General features: G+C 41.2%; 1 protein-coding gene across 4 annotated transcripts in view; it reads right to left on the reverse strand.

The window, feature by feature from the left end:
• Positions 1–21,373, reverse strand: part of spred1 (sprouty related EVH1 domain containing 1) — a 107,075-nt gene that overhangs the window by 41,958 nt on the left and 43,744 nt on the right. For all 4 annotated transcript variants that reach the window (XM_067991375.1, XM_067991374.1, XM_067991371.1 and 1 more), the window contains exon 3: positions 5,674–5,842. In XM_067991375.1, the coding sequence (XP_067847476.1) occupies positions 5,674–5,842 (169 nt within the window). The remainder of the gene's footprint in view (positions 1–5,673; positions 5,843–21,373) is intronic.

Consider the following 21,373-nt stretch of genomic DNA (forward strand, 5'->3'; position numbering starts at 1 on the left):
GGCTCCAACTTATTTCACCACCAGTATTCACTCTTTAAAGTTTCAAATCTACAATAAAAGTGTATGCTCTCAATTATATCCAACTCACCCTAAAAAAAATTGGCAGTTGGGAAGACAATAGCTAAATGGTTATGGATAAAGTTCTCAATAACTGCTATGCAAAAGGCTGCTGGTATTTAGGTTTCTGGCACTTCCTTTAGTTACATTTTACAGTGACAAATAAAATGAAACCATCAGCAAAAAGTGCTCATCACAAAATCCATACCATGAATTACACATTCTACAGAAAGAAGTACTATCAAATCTGCAATTAAAATGTTGATGGCCCAAGTCAGAACAAAGTTTTCTTGCAATGTTCAGTCTAAATAAAAGTTGATAGATGTTTATGCAATCAAGAACACAAAATTTAGTTTAAAAGGGTGACATTTTTTCCAGCTGAAGAGAGACAGGAGTAACATAGGAGAAGGTAGATGAAATCCTATTCCTTCAAATTAAGTCATGTTTCACATCAGACCAGATAATGGAATGAGTGAAATCAAGGGATGCATGGTCATTGAAAAAGTTCAAAATTCTGCAACACACATCTTCCCCTTTGTATATTACATATTTGAAAATATTATTTAGCTTGCATTGGGCATGAATGTTGTTTAGAGAAGGAGGCTGCAACCTGGTAGCCAAGATTATATCCAAAAAGTGAGCAATTACCTTATTATCCCACACTTACCAGGGAACTTCTACATTTCCTTCAATATACAGAATGCTGAAATTGAAGGAAGTTCTAATGTCCATTTAAGAGACAATTTTCAATAGTTAATTCACCTGCAGAAACCTCTCAACTTTGTAATGAATCTTACAACACCAGGTTATAGTCCAACAGTTTTATTTGAAAATCACAAGCTTTCGGAGGCTTTCTCCTTCGTCAGGTGAAGCTGTTGGACTATAAAACTGTTGGACTATGACCTGGTGTTGTAAGATTCTTTACATATGTCCACCCCAGTCCATCACCGGCATCTCCACATCATGGCTCCTCTCAACTTTGAGCAGCCATGCTGTGAAGACATACAGCTTCTAACACTGAACAGGGGTGGGGGAAGAGGAAGGGAATACAATCATGGTGATGTTTCACTTATTTTGTTTTGCCTATTCATTTTTCTTCTTCTTGGGATGTGGGTGACACAAAGCAGTATTTATTGTCCACCCCTAGTTGCCCTGAGGGCATTAACAAGTCAACCACATAGTCGGGATTGGAGTCATGTGTAGGGTGCAGGGGCGACAGGTCCCTCTCCCTTGAACGCTAGTGACCCTGTTGGATTTTTACAACAATCCAGCAGCTTTCATGGTAATTTATCTGATGCCAGCTCACAAATTATTGGATTGTTTTGAATTCAATTTCACAATTTGCCATGATGGGATATGAAGATATGATCCCTGTGTTGCCAATCCACTATTATAACCACTGGCTACTGTATGGTGACATTTTCTTGTGAATGTAGTTCTTGCTGGGCTACATTCAAAGTACTTTACTTCAATTTTGGATGAAAGTGAAGAGGTAATGAATCATACGAACACAGTCTATCAAATGGAGCGTTTCTTGGTGTGATATGTGATACCTTTAAGCAAAATATTTTAAAAATACTTCAGTACTCTTGAGATTTTCATAGTTGTAATATGGTATTTTCTAAAAATTCATCAAAATAGCCTTCTTGCTTAGAAACGTTGATTCAGGGCTCCCCAAATGCTCAGTTGGAAAGTTCACTGTCTAGGTCAGAGATTTTAATCTTTGGGTTTCCCCGAGTTAGTGGATTTCAGCAGGGAGGCTGTTATAAATGCCTCGTGTTCTTAAGACTATGAGGCAAAAAAAGTCAGGGTTCTTGTTCCCGCTTGCTGTCCAGTGACTCTTACTAGAAGAGTCACGTGCACAGTCCAGTCAAATAAACAGCGACTAGCAAGCTAAATTCAATAAAGTACGAAAAGAAGCAGCTCCCTATAAGCAGCTCCCTATATAACTGCAAGAGGAGAAACATGGCTTCACAAGTGGGTCTACAGGCCTCAGCTCTCATTAATGAGAAAGACAAAACTTTCTACAAACAGCTTTGCTATGATGCAGCATGGCTCCAGGTTGCCAAAAAGATATTCTTAACCCAATATTAATTTTAAAACAAAACAGCAGGCACATGTTAATGGGTAAGGAAATATAACAGGATAATGTGAACAATTAGACCCATTCCATCCACAGACCAATGTCTGATTTTTAAAAATCTAAATATTTTGTTTTCCATTTTAACATCTGAAATCATGTCAGTGATTTCAGGTGCTGAATAAATTATGTCCACAGTGCAAGTGATTGTTGCCAATTTATTTCAAATCAATTGGTGGGAAACTTAACATTTCCAAATCAGTGGCTGAAATTGGTGACCTTTGTCATGTTAAAGTTATACGGTAGCACCCAAACTATGTTATAAGTACTTAGTTGCATCAATGAGGAAGAAATCATCATAGCTGCTGACAGCTCAATTAACAAAAATGAAACTGCCTACTTGAGCATCGTGAAAAAACCCAAGATATAAAAGGTTATTGGCAAGCAAGTAGTCATATTTTCTTTTTCATTTGGTATTGCTAATATTCTATTAATTTCATGTTCCACAGAATGGCTGTTACAACTTTATGCTGCCATGGTAATAAGTTATGGTGGAACAAATTATTAGTTCTTCTGTGAACTGCTGACCAATTAGCTATTTTCTGCATCAATTACTACTTGCAACAGTACATTCCAACCCAGTACTTTGAATAATATATATCACATTTGCCTGAGGAAGGAGAAAATCTCCGAAAGCTTGTGAATTTAAAATAAAATTGCTGGACTATAACTTGGTGTTGTAAAATTGTTTACAATTATCACATGGGAGCATTATTACAGGGAAATAATTCACAACTGAAGCCAAATAAGCAGAAATACACAAAATGTGACAAAACAAAAAAAAAACAGACAAGCTGGATTCCTCTACAACACAGCTGCTTGTGGTTGAGAGCATTTGGCAGAAGGTTCAGGTTTTATTGAAAGTTGTCTTAAATAGGTTGAGTTCCCCATTGAAAGTGCACATACCATAAACAATTGCTTATTAGTTACTGAAATGGCTGCTAAACACTAAAAGTGAACAGAGTTGTGATCATCAAAACATCAACTTAATAGTTTAATTTTTGTTTAAAAAAGGGAGTTACATATATTTGCTAGACAATGCCAAACTGACGAGAAGTGTTGGCACTTAGCACCACCCAAGATGATCTGAATTAACCCGCCTTAAACTAACAACCAAAAGTGTTATAAAAGAGAGTCCATGCTGACAGTTAGCCCCTGCTAGTAGAAGATTAGAAGTATGTACGTAACAGCAGTAGAAACTATCTTCATTTTTTCTTCTTTGAAGTTCCTCTTTAGAATTTCTTTTTTTAAAAAAGGCACTAGTGAATTTCCTGTTCTGCTCAGTAGCAATTTATAATCTGGGCCTGTTAAACCCAAATCATAGTCATTTCTTCCACTCTCAAAAGAAGTGATGCCTGCAGCAACAGGGTTTTTTTCCTCCTTTCTCTTTCTCCTGCCCACCACTCCAGTCAACAAGCTACCTCTCTCTTTTCCCCCTCCCAAACGGGGTATTGCAACCCTCCACAAGCTTTTTCTCGCCACCTCCTGCAACGGGGAATCGGTCTCCATTTCTCTTTTCACCTTCCCACTCAACAAGGAATTCTGTTTCTCGTTCATACTTCCCAATAGGATCTCTCTTCCTCCACATCAGTGTTCCCTCCATCCAAAAATTCATCCCTAAAAAGGCCTCTCCTTTTCCTCTCCCCATACGTGTTTTCTCCCTCTCTCCACCCCCCCCCCCGCAAGGAGTCAGTCTAGCTCCTCTGCCCCCATTCCCAGTTCTCCAAACAGTTACGTAATTGCCAAGTTTTCAAATCTTAGCCCAATAACCATTAAAACCAGCCCAAAAGTAGTCCCCAAATATCTTGGTTTTATCAAAATAAAGCACACCACACAAATGTATATCATTTTGAGAGAACACAACTTCACCTAACATTATTCTAATCAAACAGCAGGTTCTGTATTTTCTGAAGACAGAGAAAATGTTACAAAAACATGTGAATATAGTAACAAATCTGTAGTTTCGGTATCTTCTTTCTCACTTTTTCCTTCAGTTTTTGGGGTGTTTCTATCCCTACTTTTCTGCATCTCTGTCTATCTACTATTTTCTCTTCCCTGCCTAGTTTTTGTAATATTTTCTCTTTATTTAGGTATCTTTTACCATCCCCTCTTTCTAGATTATCCCGCTCCCTGCTCGTCAACTGTTCCTAATTCCTCAGCATCCTATTTTTAATCCCTTCTGCCTGTAACTTTCTGCTACTCTCCAACTACTTGCATTTATATAGTGCCTTTAGTGTAGTAAGACGTTCCAAGGCGCTTCATAGGAGAGTAATCAGACATTCATTCCTCTTTTCCTCTGTGCTCTTTTACTTTTCAATTCTTTTAAAACTTTGTGTATGTTTCAAAGTTTCTGTTAATTTGTGCAGGCATTTGCTAATTTTTTTTTTAAGCGGTATTTATTAGGGAGGGCGAGAGGGTGCCTTTTTAGTTGTCGGGGGAAGAGAAAGGGCAAAAAGGCGACAGGGAATTCCACAGCAACTGGAACAGAGAAGCACTGTATTTTTACATTAATCACAGTTTTCATCTGATTGATGTACCTTCTCCCAGTGGCTAGAGAAACTGCAAAACAGGCCTTTTGCAGAACTGCTGCTTTGCAGGCCTGCCCAGGCAAACTGCTCAGCCTGCCAATAGCCAGAAAAGTTGGCTTCCTTTGCCTGCAAAACCTTTTTGTTTGTTGTCTTCAGATTTGGTACCTCTTTTAGTGGTGCTTGTGGAAACCGCCTTGTATTGCTTTTTGCTGTTAACTCCTGTCCACTAGGCTTGAGTGAGTATTTTTTTGCACCAAACACTGGTCAATTTAACAGTTTTTTTCAATTTTCACCTGCGTCATTTGTTAGGTACGCCTCAGAATTATAGGGTCTATGACAATGGAACATCCCCCGTCAATTCAAATTGATGGCAGCCACTAATAAAATGAGAAGTTTGAGCCTCTATCAACAAGGTCATCAGTAAGCAGTCTTCTTGCATGCTCTTTTCAAACACCTACCCGCTATCTTTTAATCTAACTTTGCACGTTATTGTCAACGCTTGCATCAGTGTCCTGATTGTTACAACACATATAAAACAAAATTATCTTCTATTTTTGCCCTTCCCTTCTTTCCATGGCCATGTACAGTAACTGCTGATATTACCCTTTAAACAGAAAGCTTGACGAGCAGAAAGGCATACCATCTCCAGTGTTCAGATGTCACTGCTGCTCTGTGGATTAACAAGTAAAAGGTATCCATCAACCCAAATGGGTGTTGATTTTTATTTTGGGGAAGGAAGGGGTTTAAAAAACGAGAAAGCTTCATATTTCATTCCCCTCGCCTCCCCATGCTAGGAATGCCTTATCCAGTGATTGAAAGGTACATATTGCATTTGAAGCAGACTTTAGCTTTTCCAGAAGTATTTGTTTTCTGCAAGGATACTTCACAAGTGAATCAAGGTCATAAATTGCCTAAAATGCCACTATTTATACAGATAAGGGCCTGTACCTTCTGAAAGATCTTCAATAGCTCTGCGAATACCACGGTCAAATGCTCTAGCATCAGCAGGACTCTGAAAGGTAAGTCCAAACTTTTTATCGTCTATCTTCCAGTGGTGAAATATTGGGGTAACCTTGTTGTAAACTAGATCCTTCTTCAGGGCACACTCCAAAACCACCTGCACATTAAAATAGTAAAAAAAGGGTTTATTTTAAAACGAACTTACAACACATGCACCGTATATGTTCACAACCAGGAAACTAAGTGCAATCTGCACCTGTACTCAAGCTATTCTAATCCCATTGTATTTAGCAATAGATTCTAAACAGTTGCAAGAAAAAACTAGAGCTCCAGATTACAATTTCAACTGAACAAAACACATCAAACCAACTTTTAAAGTTGTATAATGTAAATAAAACATTTGCGATCAGCCTCGTCTTCCAGCATCCAACAGTTTTTAAACTGATACCATGAAAATCACAGTATCTTACTGTTGATGACTGTCACCTACAGTACCCACTAGGATTGACCATATCTGTCCAGTAATTCTGAAGCTGTGTAACCTCTGCCTGAATTTCACTGCAGGCTGTTAGCTAAATAAGTTATAAATTGCACGATGCAGTCATAATACATGAATAATATTCTTTAGAAAGTAATTTTAAAAATACAATTGTATTATTCAATGAATTATAGGTTAACTGGTTTACAACAGCTCGGGATTAAAGAGGCCTCAAACCATACCGAATATTGTAATTCAAAGACGATCAGAGTGTTATGAAGGACATCTAAATTATCTGACTGCAGAAGAAACCCATTTTTTGAACCTTTAGAAATTGTTACCATTAATGGCTAAAATATCATTTTAGTTCTAACCAGATTTTATCTAGCATAAGGAACAGAGATATAATTTTGGAAACAAAAAGCAGAAATATTTCAGTTAACTATTCTATTGCAAATAAGAGTATTCACGTTTAAATTTCTCATCCTCATGTTTAAATCCCTGCATGGCCTCGCCCCTCCCCATTTTGTAACATTCTCCAGCCCTACAACCCACCGAGAACTCTCGTTCTTCCAATTCTGGCCTCTTGTGCAACCCCGCCCCCACCAATTGCCTTCGCCCCACCATTGGTGACTGTGCTTTCAGCCACCTCTGCTCTACGCTCTGGCATTCCCTCCTTAAAACTCATCGCTTTGACCAAGCTTGTAGTCACTCTTCCTAATATTTCTTTCTTTGGCTTGGCGTTGGATTTTTGCCTGATTATGCTTCTGTGCAGTTTTTCCATGTTAAAGGCACTATATTAATGTAAGCTGTTACATTTAATTGAGATCATTTAAACAAACTGAGCAGCCCATTTAAAGTAAAGGCAGCAGCTCAATCTCACAACTCTGACTTTATCATTACAGTTCATGTTGATTTTCATCCTTGCCTGTTGAATTTCAGTCAGCTGTGAGGTTCTACCTGTGTACCACAAGGTCTTGCTCTTCTGACTCGGCTGTGACTCATCTGTTGCATTTCAATCTGCCCTGTTGGGGGCAAAGTGCTCCACTCGTTTCAGAGAGCAAGGGCTATAAAATAATGGGGGTGAAGAGGAAGGAGGGGGTGGAGAGAAGAAATAAAATCTCTTCATACAATCAGCCCAATCAAATAAAAATACCGAGTTTTATTGACAAACTAGCTATACTTGTTCAGTGAGTTCCCTCCTTAACTTCCTACTTTCTTATCTGTACAATTTAAATTTCTCCAATCTTTCATCCTAGCCAAGCTGCTTTACGAGATCAGTCTTCCTGCTCTTTTCCATACCCTTTCCGATTCAAGTGGTGACCAAAATTGCACATAGCATTCTAAATCACAATTCAATGGAGATTATGTTAATATTCTATACTGCTAAAAGTTTCAAAACCCCAAAGCAAAAATACTCTCCTTTTTCAGGGTGGGTGGGGGGAGAAATTGGGGAAGCAAAGAGGGCGAGAGAAAAAGTCCAATTTAATTTTGAAGCTTCACCTTTTTTGCTCCCTTATTGTGCTCTTATTGTTCCATTAAAGCCTCTAATATATATCAAAATATTTCCACATCAATAAAAAAGGCCCAACTAATAAATTTATTGGAGAAATTTCTTGAGAATGCAAAATTATTGGATAAAGGCAATGTAATTGATTTTACATTTCAGAAAATATTTGACAAAATCCCTCAATTTATTTACAGCCAGAGTGAATGCTTACGAGATCAATAGTGATTAGAAAACAAATAGTCTAAAATAGAAAGTAGAGAGGAATTATAAACAGTGATCAGCGGAGGCCCAATCGGAAGAGTCAGAAGGTTCTCTCTTCTCACAATATTGGCTTAGTCTGAAAGTTTGACAACTGACAGACCCCCAAACAAATAACAGATCTGCATGGCATTGAGTTAAGTGTGGGGTACAAGTCATTCAAGCAAAATATGCCATTACAACTTCTGAGTTTTTAATAGGATTATTTTTTTTTTTAAATCTGGGCATCGCTGGCAAGGCCAGCATTTATTGCCCATCCCTAATTGCCCTCGAGAAGGTGGTGGTGAGCCGCCTTCGTGAACCGCTGCATTCCGTGTGGTGACGGTTCTCCCACAGTGCTGTTAGGAAGGGAGGTCCAGGATTTTGATCCAGTGACGATGAAGAAACAGTGATATATTTCCAAGTCGGGATGGTGTGTGACTTGGAGGGGAACGTGCAGGTGGTGTTGTTCCCATGTGCCTGCTGCCCTTGTCCTTCTAGGTGGTAGAGGTCGCGGGTTTGGGAGATGCTGTCGAAGAAGCCTTGGCGAGTTGCTGCAGTGCATCCTGTGGATGGTACACACTGCAGCCACGGTGCGCCGATGGTGAAGGGAGTGAATGTTTAGGGCGGTGGATGGGGTACCAATCAAGCGGGCTGCTTTGTCCTGGATGGTGTTGAGCTTCTTGAGTGTTGTTGGAGCTGCACTCATCCAGGCAAGTGGAGAGTATTCCATCACACTCCTGGCTTGTGTCTTGTAGATGGTGGAAAGGCTTTGGGGCTTCAGGAGGTGAGTCACTCGCCATAGAATACCCAACCTCTGACCTGCTCTTGTAGCCACAGTATTTATGTGGCTGGTCCAGTTATGTTTCTGGTCAATGATGACCCCCAGGATGTTGATGGTGGGGGATTCGGCAATGGTAATGTCCCTGAATGTCAAGGGGAGGTGATTAGACTCTCTCTTGTTGGAGATGGTTATTGCCTGGCACGAATGTTACTTGCCACTTATTAGCCTAAACCTGAATGTTGTCCAGATCTTGCTGAATGCGGGCACGGGCTGCTTCATTATCTGAGGGGTTGCGAATGGAACTGAACACTGTGCAGTCATCAGCAAACATCCCTATTTCTGACCTTATGATGGAGAGCAGATTATTGATGAAGCAGCTGAAGATGGTTGGGCCTAGGACACTGCCCTGAGGAACTCCTGCAGCAATGTCCTGGGGCTGAGATGATTGGCCTCCAACAACCACTACCATCTTCCTTTGTGCTAGGTATGACTCCAGCCACCGGAGAGCTTTCCCCCTGATTCCCATTGGCTTCAATTTTACTAGGGCTCCTTGGTACCACACTCGGTCAAATGCTGCCTTGATGTCAAGGGCAGTCATTCGCACCTCACCTCTGGAATTCAGCTCTTTTGTCCATGTTTGGACCAAGGCTGTAACGAGATCTGGAGTCGAGTGGTCCTGACGGAACCCAAACTGAGCATCGGTGAGCAGGTTATTGGTAAGTAAGTGCCACTTGATAGCACTGTCGACGACACCTTCCATCACTTTGCTGATGATTGAGAGTAGACTGATGGGGCAGTAATTGTCTCAATAGTTTCAGGTGTTCCTGTAAGTGGATCTTTTCAACTATAATCCAGAAGCTGCATCTTTTCAGTAATCTGTCCTTGCAGTGTTCCCCAAATTGAGGCTTAACAATAACCCAATTTGCAGTAACATTCTTACTGGATTAAACCTATTCTTGTGCTACACAATTGTAGGCAATTTACAACAGATATTAATCACAGAACAGATTTTCTGGTGAAAATATTTTCAATTAAATAAGATTGTAAGAAATCACTGCGTAAAAACATAAAGTCTCAAACACTTTCCGCTGTTTCATTCATTTGTCAAAGCCCTGGATAATTTACTGCGGCAGTCGTCTTTCCAGCACATTTCTGTTGTTGAGAACTTCAGAAGCTAACCACCAGCACTTTTTTTAAATACTCTGCTCTTAGAAGCCTGGTGACCAGACAAAACTTAACTAAACCAAAACTGATAAAACAGAAGCTTCTTTCAATGATTCAACAAGTTTAAAACTTGACAAAAATTCACACCATTACATCCAAACATCCATTTCTGTCTGACGGTTTACTCAAATCACATGTTTGCTGGACATTACAATTAGTTTGTTCAGATCACATGAACTGCTGCAGTGATAAGTATACAGCTATTAGCAATTGAACACAAAGGCTCAATCTGATTGAGGATCAAAGGAGCCTTCTGACGTCTGGAACAGGAGCCACCATTTGAACTACACTTTAAACTAACAAGCAAAATTTACACATTTGCGGCAGTTTCAAAACCAGTTTTGAGTGTCATGCATTGAAGAGCTCGTGTAAATGAAGAGCCAAGAGGCAAATCAGAACTGTACTGACGGAGGGAGGCCTCAATGGAGCAAATACCAGCACAGGGATATCCTCCAAAAAAGATAACAGTAATTGGCAACAAATCTTTGCAAAACATTCACAGAGAAAAAAAAATCAGCAAAACTTCACTGCAGAATTTGAGACTGGAGAGAAGAGCTGGACTGTAAAACAGAAACAAAAACAGAAATACTAAACATTTTCCTGAAGCCAGCAATGAAAGCAGACCAAAGGCCAGAATATATCATCATATAAAGCAGAATGGGGAAGTCACTTGAGTAATGCACAGCATAAAGTTCGGAGTCCCAAATGATTTTACCCATGGTGTCATGGCCAATATGTATCCTTCAACCAACATCACAAACAGATGATTGGGTCATTATCTCATTGCTGTTTGTGGGACCATGCTGTGCACAAATTGGCTGCCGCAGTTCCCAACATTATAACAGTAACTACACTTCAAAAGTACTTCATTGGCAGTAATGCACTTTGGGATGTCCTGAGGTCATGAAAGGTGCTATAATCAATGCAAGTTCTTTCTTCATGGGAACAGTGAATTTCCTATCTGTATTCAAGAGTTGAACAAATAAGGAAGATTTTATTAAGTTGCAGCCAAACTTTACGAGTGACGGAAGGGTTTAGGGAGAGAATTCTAGAGTGTGGACCCCATGTGGCTGAAGGCACAGTGGCCAAATGTTAGGTGAAGGGAGGAATGCACAAGAGGCCATAGTCAGAGAAACAGAGTGTTTGGGAGGATGGGTTGTAGGGCTGGAGGAGGTTACAGAGTTAGAGAGGGCCAAGGCCATGAAGGGATTTAAACATAACAATGAGAATTTTAAATTGCAGGCATTGGGGGACCAGGAGCCAAGGTAGGCAAGTAAATGCCATTTGGTGCGGGATAGGATATAGGTAGAGTTTTGGATGAGCTGGAGTTTGCAATGGGTGGAGAATGGGAGACTGACCAGGAAAGCAGAAGTCGAATCTGGCAGCACAATGGTATGGATGAAGTTTCCAGTAGGAGATGGGCTATGGTGAGGTGGAAGCAGGCATTGTTACAGACATGGAAGTAGATGGTCCTAGTGATGAAAGGATATGGGGTTAGAAACTCAGTTCGGGGTTGAATAGGACATTGAGGGCACAAGCAGTTTGGTTCAGCCTACGACAGTGGCCAGGAAAGGGAGTGGAGTTTGTGGCAAGGTTGAGAGATGATGGCTGTGGTCTTGCCAATGTTTAGCTAGAGGAAATTGTGGCTTATCCAAAACTAGATGTCAGACAAGCAGTCTGAACAACAGAGGCGTGAAAGGGGGTTGGGGTCAAGAGGTGAGTGTCGTCAGCATACATGTGAAAACTAATGCAGATGATGTTTCAAAACCCAAGAACTTGTCTACATAACAGAAAGGCAGTAGCGCTGGAGTGATTATTGTAGCCAGACTCAGTGGAGCCACCGTTTGTAAGGTGAGAGCAATAGAAAAGACAATTCAACTTTCAAGCGTAGTTTGTGTGCAACCACTACATTGTAAAAAGATAAATGCATGTCAAGTTCCTTTCAAGTCATACCATTAACAGAAGACAAATGAACAAAATAGCAGGGACAGAAAATCTGTCTTAAAAACTTTGATGATATGCACTTGTCAACTTGTGAACTGTCGGGACAAGATCAGGTTATCTGGTTTGTAAACACGACAGTTTTTTTTGTACATCCATGGCTTCCTACACTGTTCTTGAAGTTTGCGTTGAGCTTTACTGGAAGAATCTCATCTTATCTTTCTCTTGGGCACTTTGCAGCCCTCTGACCTAAGTGCTGACTTTAGTAAGTAACTTCAGAATGAGGCCTACCATTGTACAGGACTGGCAGGGGGGGGGGGGGGGGGGGGGAGAGGAAGAGGGGAAGAGGGGGGAAAGGAGGCAGATTGACGTTTCGGATGGGGACCCTTCAAAAAAACAAAGCTAACGGCGGTGGTTGTTTTAATAGTTGCAGGTACAATGTAAACATGGATAATTTGAAGCATTAACAGAATGAACACAAAATTCAATATCAATGTTCAGGTTTGAAGGGGCATCAAATTAAAAAGTGTTTGGCAAAATTTTTTTCCATTTGTTCACAAACACACATCCCTTAAATGATACCAAAATTTGTTCCGTCTCTGCTCCTTCCTCGAAATTAAGAAAGGTTTACCTAACCCTATTTCATGAAGATAATTACGAATGAGCGCGGCCATTCGCCCCATCTTAATTCATCCATCCTGAAGGATTCTAATGTTTTTCTAATGCAGCATCCAATTGTTTTAGATGATTACAGGGTTCTTACCTCCACCACTTTATCTGGAAGTTTATTTCACACGTTGATCACTGCATGAAGAATCTCCTAAAATGACCATTTACTAGTTTGAATATGTCCCCTAGTTCTACTCCCACAATTGAATTTAAAAGTAATATTCCAGATTAACTTTTTGTATACACTTAACAATCTTGTATTTCTCTAAAAGATAATCTTGGAGACACCCCCTTTCCTGGATGAAAACCTGAAGTCTCTCTAGTCTTTCCTCGTAACTCAGACTACTGACACTGGGGATCAGCCTTAGGGCTCTTCTCTACACTGCCCCCAGTAATTGAATGCCAAAAAATGAGCGCCAATCAGAACTGGACACATTATTCAAGATGTTATTCTGACCAGAGCACTATACAGTTTGCTCATTACCTCCTCTGATTGATATTCTACTGTTTTGGTTATGTCGTTCAAAAATCCAATCCGGCCAATTACTGCTCCATCAGTCTACTCTCAATCATCAGCAAAGTGTCGTCGACATTGCTATCAAGCGGCACTTGCTCACCAATAACCTGAGGAAGGAGGAAGCCTCCGAAAGCTTGTAGATTTCAAATAAAAATCGTTGGACTATAACTTGGTGTTGTAAAATTGTTTACAATTGTCAACCCCAGTCCATCACCGGCATCTCCACATCACCAATAACCTGCTCATCGATGCTCAGTTTGGGTTCCGCCAGGACCACTCGGCTCCAGACCTCATCACAGCCTTGGTCCAAACATGGACAAAAGAGCTAAATTCCAGAGGTGAGGTGAGAATGACTGCCCTTGACATCAAGGCAGCATTTGACCGAGTGTGGCACCAAGGAGCCCTAGTAAAATTGATGTCTGTGTCTAAATGCGCGATCTTCTTGGATATCCTTTCCACTGTGAGCCGGCAGTTTGTGGTGTCGATGGTAGCCATGATGTGGAGATGCCGGTGATGGACTGGGGTTAACAATTGTAAACAATTTTACAACACCAAGTTATAGTCCAACGATTTTATTTTTAATCCCACAAGCTTTCGGGGGCTTTTCCCTTCCTCAGGCGGGGCCTGAGGAAGGGGAAAGCCCCCGAAAGCTTGTGGGATTAAAAATAAAATCGTTGGACTATAACTTGGTGTTGTAAAATTGTTTACAATTGTTAACCCCAGTCCATCACCGGCATCTCCACATCATAGTAAAATTGAAGTCAATGGGAATCAGGGGGAAAACTCTCCAGTGGCTGGAGTCATACCTAGCACAAAGGAAGATGGTAGTGGTTGTTGGAGGCCAATCATCTCAGCCCCAGGGCATTGCTGCAGGAGTTCCACAGGGCAGTGTCCTAGGCCCAACCATCTTCAGCTGCTTCATCAATGATCTTCCCTCCATCATAAAGTCAGAAATGGGAATGTTCGCTGATGATTGCACGGTGTTCAGTTCCATTCGCAACCCCTCAAATAATAAAGCAGTCCGAGCCCGCATGCAGCAAGACCTGGACAACATCCAGGCTTGGGCTCATAAGTGGCAAGTAAAATGTGCGCCAGACAAGTGCCAGGCAATGACCATCTCCTACAAGAGAGAGTCCAACCACCTTCCCTTGACATTCAACTGCATTACCATCGCCGAATCCCCCACCATCAACATCCTGGGGGTCACCATTGACCAGAAACTTAACTGGGCCAGCCATATAAATACTGTGGCTACAACAGCAGGTCAGAGGCTGGGTATTCTACGGCGAGAGACTCACCTCCTGACTTCCCAAAGCCTTTCCACCATCTACAAGGCACAAGTCAGATGTGTGATGGAATACTCTCCACTTGCCTGGATGAATGCAGCTCCAACAACACTCAAGAAGCTCAACACCATCCAGGACAAAGCAGCCCGCTTGATTGGCACCCCATCCACCACCCTAAACATTCACTCCCTTCACCACCGGCGCACTGTGGCTGCAGTGTGTACCATCCATAGGATGCACTGCAGTAACTCGCCAAGGCTTCTTCGACAGCACCTCCCAAACCCGCGACCTCTACCACCTAGAAGGACAAGAACAGCAGGCACATGGGAACAACACCACCTGCACATTCCCCTCCAAGTCACACATCATCCCGACTTGGAAATATATCGCCGTTCCTTCATCGTCGCTGGGTCAAAATCCTGGAACTCCCTTCCTAACAGCACTGTTGGAGAACCTTCACCACACGGACTGCAGCGGTTCAAGAAGGCGGCTCAGCACCACCTTCTCAAGAGCAATTAGGGATGGGCAATAAATGCCGACCTCGCCAGTGACGCCCACATCCCGTGAACGAATAATAAAAAAAATAAATATTGGCTTTGTTGATTGTTTATGTAAATCAGTAATAGTGATGGTCCGAGCACGAGCCCTGGGCGTGCTCCACTGAATATTTTCTCCCCACTCTGACATAACTCCTCAGAGTACTTGGCCTTGATTTTGAAAGGGCGGTGGGATGGCAGGGGGGTGGGGTCAACGGGCACACGGGTAACCCGACTACGAAAATCTTACCATTTCCCATGTGATCGCAAGTTAATTTGTGGCCCTTTATGTGGCTTCTGGGTTTGCCGTCCAAAACCTGCGCAGTGGACTGCGGACCCACATGACAGGCTGTCAGCTGGAGCGGCTCTATTTAAAGGACCATTGCTCCAATGGCTTTTGCTGCAGCAAACACCAAGAACACACAATATGGAGCAGTATAGGGGCGAGGATGCTCCAAGGTTCAATGATGCCTCTCTGCAGCAGCTACTGGCCGGGGTGAGGAGGAGGAGGAGGGAAGTGTTTCACTCCGGGGCGGAAGGAAGTGCCCTGCCTCTGCCATCAAGGCCTGGCTCGAGTTGGCAGAGAAGGTCACCAGCAGCAGCATCTCCCGCACCTGGGTCCAGTGCAGGAAGCGCTTCAATGACTTAACTAGGTCAGGAAAAGTGAATTACACTTATTGATTCTCCTACATTTCGTGTTCCATGTCACTACCCGCCCGCCCCCCAACCCTACTTATTCTGCACTGCCAAGACTACTCCATCACATCACTCCTCACACCCACTTAAGACTCATCCTCAACTTATATGCACTTCTTGAACACTTCCTCACCTCCCCATTATTCACCCCACCACTACCACTCACCCCAATCCTCATCCATTGTGATGTCTCTGTCTCATACTCACGCTCTGATGCACCTCTTTCACAGTCAGCCTCATCCAAAGCAATGCATTCATCGGTTGACCACTTCACCATCACTCACTCACACGTCTGTACTTTCTCCCATTGCAGAAGAGAGCTCAGAATGCACACGAGAAGGCAAAGACTGGAGGGGGGCCACAACAAATAGTGGTCCTCACAGATGCAGAGCAAGACGTCCTGCAGATCAGCCACACCCTTGAGTGCCTGTCCGTCAGGGACGCTGAGACTGGCACCCCACATATTTCTGGTGACGCAACTTTAACATTCATCACACACAACATGAATTGATCTTAAGAATGCTTGGCATGTTGAACACCTCAGTATGCTCATCGCAACTAGACATATCTGTGATGATGCTTAATATTGCCTTCTGTTCTCTGACAGGCCCTTCAGAGGGCAGTTCCTCAGAGGAGCTCCTGGCCTCTGAGGGCCCACCGTCACATCTTAGTGAGTCATCCACCAGCGCAGATACTCACATCTCGGTGGGTCCTAGTAGTCAGTTAATTGGGTTGGCACCTGGTGAATCACCACACAAAAGATAGCACGAGCAGACACTGGTGGTAGGGGCAGCTGTGGAGAGTCTGCGTCGGTGGGCGCTCTCCTCTCCAGGCTCTGCTCAACTGGACACAGATGCTGAACCCCGGGGGTTACAGGAATTTACTCCTGATAATCAATTCTATTATTTGACACAGAATGGAAGCATGATTAATGGTTCTATTATGTCACCCTTTTTCAATATGGACACATTAGCCTGTTTCTAATCTTCTGGTATCTTCCCTGCATCCACTGACTTCCTCAAATGATGGTCAGTGCTTCACAAATCTCCTCTCTTATGTCTCTCACTACTTTGGGTTAAGTACCACCTACTCCTGGGGAATTTATTTGTTTGAACCCTGTTTAGGTCTTCGATGTCATATATAGTCATTGTTTATACTTTAATGCCCATTTAGCTTAACAAGTGGTCAGTACTGAACCATATTCAAAAGGAACATATGGAGCTTTGTTTATCAAAATACCAAAGCTTGCCTAGTTTCATGTCACGTGGCAGCAGGCCATTAATACTACCAATATTCAATTCACCACTCAACAATCATAGATCACTCAAGTATTATCTTTAAACAGTTCTGCAGTTAGGCCACAAGCAGACTATTTTTAATATATTTGTTAGTTCATGCCCTATCTTATCCTTTATGCTTAAATTAATAAATTGGGAACATTACATAGAATTTCTTCCCTCTATTCTCAAAGATTAGTCATTTGATCAAATCTAAACACTTGATCTAGATTTAGTACAGGGCACATCAAACTTTAGGAACTAGGTTAAATAATTCATTGGAGACTTTGTGGTAGAAGATATTATCTCTGAACCCTAGTGTTCCTTACCTGACAGTCTTTTATGAACTTTTCTCTACATCTACACTTGGTTTAAAGATGAGCTTCCTGTCTCCAGCCTCTGCCAGGAAATGATTTTAGACCACATCAAAAAGATTCCAGCTGCAGCCCAGATGTACAGCATAATGATGCACTACATGCAATGTCAGGACATGGGATTCTCCCCTTGTGGTTACCCACAGTTTCAAAACTTAGCCAGACTGCATGGGGAAGGTACTAACTGAGGCAAAGGATTTTTCTGAAGGGGATGAGGTAGAGAGAGAGAGAAAAATATTAGTGGGCTAGTCAACCAAAACACTAATGCCTTCCAGGAACTGTTTCAAAAATGGTTTTACCAGAGGCAAGCAATGTCAAAGGATGGCGAAGAACATCCATGCAGATAGGAGAATTTTTAAAAATAATTTTAGAGGATTAACAGTTCATCAATAATCCTATCTGAAAATATGTCTCTGAAAAATATTTCATTTGCTATAATTAAGGAAACAAGATTCACTTTTAGGTCTACTATTCCTCAAGTACAGTCTGTTTAACGTACCATCATTTAACTCTACATATCTCAGCTCTCTCCTACATTGATGCTGCCTTTTAATAGGGAGTGGAGGGATACAATCAGGGACATGGCACTTGTCTTGAACGATCTGAAGCAGCTCACAGTTACTGCACAAGGTGACAGTCTATTCTACAATTGACAGCTGCTACTCCAGTCATAAGTCATTTCAATTTTTTTTTTAGTTCCCTTCCCAGTTCCTTAAAAACTCCAACATCTGCGTCACTAATTAAGTTTCCTCTTTTCAGTACCGATACACATTACCTTAAATGTTTCTCTATTTTAAATGCAATGCATTATCCATCAGTTTAGTTGCTATGTACCTATGCATCTCTGAATGACTTCCCTCTCCAAACATTGTTATTCCACATAATTCAGACTTTATATTACCATCAGCAGAGTTAACAGACCACCCCGAAGGAACTTCATTGGTCACAGCTATTTGCTCAGTAGTGAGAAGTGGATAATCTGTTACTAATCATTGAATGGGAAAACAGGGTTTTAAAACCCAAGCCATAGTGATAAGCATAATCCTCCTTTGAGGGCTCCATCATCCATGCATTTGAAGAAATTTGGTGCTGCTCTGTGAAGGGGAGAAGCAGCACCCCATCACCCACCCACCCTCTCTCCTTGTAGTCTATTCCGGTAACAGGGAAATTGTGATTGGGATTCACTGGATCAAGGTGAAGACGAATAGAAGTAGCAGCCTTTCTACTTCCCTCCCCAAGATCGTAGTATGGACAATTAAGTCCTGGGAATGGACTCTTACCCCCCTCCAGAGTGGTCCGAAAGGATGAACGTTTCATGGCTGAATACAGCCTAATGCTGTATCTGATGATGTGGTCACTTCACAGACATAACTGGCATTTCTCATATGCTTTGATGGTGCTTTTTAAAATCTCTCATTAGTTGCTTTGGCCTGGTCCCCAAATAAACCGCTTTCCAAAAAGCCTATAAGCATTGCAGCAAGCTGAAGATTTTTAACCACGCAAAGTAGCATGTTATAACATCCTGGAAAGCAACCGTAGCTTCTCTAAAGATACCCATGTCAAATTGTATTAGTAGCTTTATCGTCAGGTCAATGTTGCCCGCGTAACCTACATCTAATTCAAGTTCACCACCAAGATTAAGAGTCATGACTGCACCTAAGCAGAGAAGAAACCCTATTTTTCAAACTCCTTTCACAAACTTGACATCAGAATTCATAATCCTACAATTTTATCTATGAGGGCATAAAGAATCCAAATGAATAAATGATGACAACACTTTGTACACAATGATTAAATTTCATCTGAAAGATGAACAGTAGCCTGCAGGCAGGCAAATTATCAGTATATTTCCAGTGTCAAGAAGAACAAGTCAGTAAGTGTCAAGAAAAGTTGATTGATGTTACTCAGTCACATCTATGAAACACTGTAAAACTCTCTTCAGTGACCAATTTGAAGCTCCTTTGCCAAGTTATTACATATAATCTGTACTAGTGCAAACATCTATCAACAATGACTAGAAACAAGGCACATAAGTGGGTATCTTCAGGAAAGGTTGGCCGTATTTGTCACTGTCACCAACTTCAGAGTTCTGCAAAATACACATACGTCCATAGAAATTCCACTTTTGCTCCAGGATTCAGTACAATCTAAGTTCATGCAAACCAATGGCATGGTAAAACCCATACTCTCCATCATCAGAGGTGTTGATGGGTTATGAATGTCTCTAAGATTATGATTGGAGCAGCACTATGAGTTGTTAGCACTTAAAAAAACACCAGGGGTATTGCAGCTGCTAATCAACATTATGAATGAATCCAATGAAGTCTCAGAATTCCACTGGCGAAGCTTCATACACAATTTATACCTATGGAGTTCTCTCCCTTGTACAGAGCTACCAGTCACTTACTGCAGCATGCATTAAGACATGGTAAATCTGTACAATGCCCATTGGGTCACATTTACAGTACAATTTCTTTCAGTAATATCAGACTAAATTTTGATGGATCCTCTCCTAGTTATGGTTGTACCCAGTTATGCTATTCCTTTTTTTTTTAAAAAAGTGGGATTTTCAGACTATCTTTTTGTCTACAGAATGACTGTCCAATACTTGGCATATGCTTTTTTTTAGGATAACTTTTTAGATGCGAAGAGTATATCCATCAAATAAAAGCAGATGACCATTACACACATTTGTTCCTCTCAAGAATCAAACCAGAGAAGTAGTAGATTAGTGCACACTATCAAAAAAATACAAACCACCATCCCCCCAATCTGGCATGTGATAAATTGAGAACACAAAAGTGCCAGATTTAATCATTCTAGATCAGAAGATCCAGTTTGCAAAGAAATGTTAAAAGCTCAAGACAGATTTTTTTTTAAATTATTTTTTCTATGCAGATTTTAGAACTGAGCCTACACAAATGAGGCACTACAAATAACCTTAAGCACATTCTAACTTCCCCTTAAGAACATTTGGTCAGTCCAGCTTATAACCTGTGAAAGTGAGTTTTGTAGCCTTTTAGAGATGTACTGTATAATATGTATAAATTAGGTCCTTTAGGACTTGGTCTTTTGAATGGTAAAAAGGGCCAGGATGGGTCAGTATTCTCCCATTGATAAGAATCTCAAAAATATCAAGTCTTGATATAAATTAATTATTAAGTACACTAGGATCATTTGGTGGCAAAACACTTGCAAATTAATACTTTACAAACCTTATGCTTCTCATGTAATGCAGAATTGTAGAAATTACAGCACAGAGGAGGACTTTAGTCCATAGTACCTGTGCCAGTGCTAGCTCCTAACCAGTTATCTACTCCAATACTGATGCCTTGTATATCCTTTTTCAAATCCAATCCAATTCCCTTTTACATGATACAGTCTTTGCCTCAATAGGCCTTTGTGGTAAAGCTTTCAATGCTGTAAAATAAGTCTAACTTCCTCTGCTGATTTTCTATGTCAATCCTAAATTTATACCCCCTTGTTATTGCTTTGCCAACCAGTGGAAACAATCTTTCGCTTTACCTTTTCAAAACTGTTCATAATTTTGAAAATCTATATTAGATTTGTTTGCCCCTTAACCTTCTCTGTTCCAGTGGGAGAAAAGCCCTAATTATGTGAGTCTTTTATAACTAAAACCTGTCATTCCTGGTAGCATTCTAGTGAATCTCTCAGATATCCTTTCCATGGCTTTAATAACCTCTCCATAATGGGATGCCTAGAACCTCATGCAATATTGTGACCTAACAAATTTTTGTATAAAATCAACATCACTGCCTAGCTTTTGTATTCAATGCCCCTATATCTAAAATCCAGAAAATAACATTTGGGGAATCAGAATATGAGTAATTTGAGACATGTGATAAGTGTAGCATGCTTAAGAAGAAAGTGACTTTGGACCTATGGTTCCCAAAGCTCTCCACCACTGGGGTTTTCCTTGTGTCACTTCTGGGTCTGTTATAGACTAATGAATAAGAGATTGATTGCCATGATTAATCAACAACTCCATTATCACTGTATGATGCAACAGGTTGTTAGAAGATGAATTAGATGGACCTTAGCAATTGCAAGATGAGAAAAGACTATGAACCTCATTTGTCTTTATGGCCTTTTCTACCGGCACTCCCACTTCTAATGCTCTATGTATCTGCACCCTCTC

This window comes from Heptranchias perlo, chromosome 10 (assembly GCF_035084215.1).
Source record: "Heptranchias perlo isolate sHepPer1 chromosome 10, sHepPer1.hap1, whole genome shotgun sequence".
Classification (NCBI taxonomy): domain Eukaryota; kingdom Metazoa; phylum Chordata; class Chondrichthyes; order Hexanchiformes; family Hexanchidae; genus Heptranchias; species Heptranchias perlo.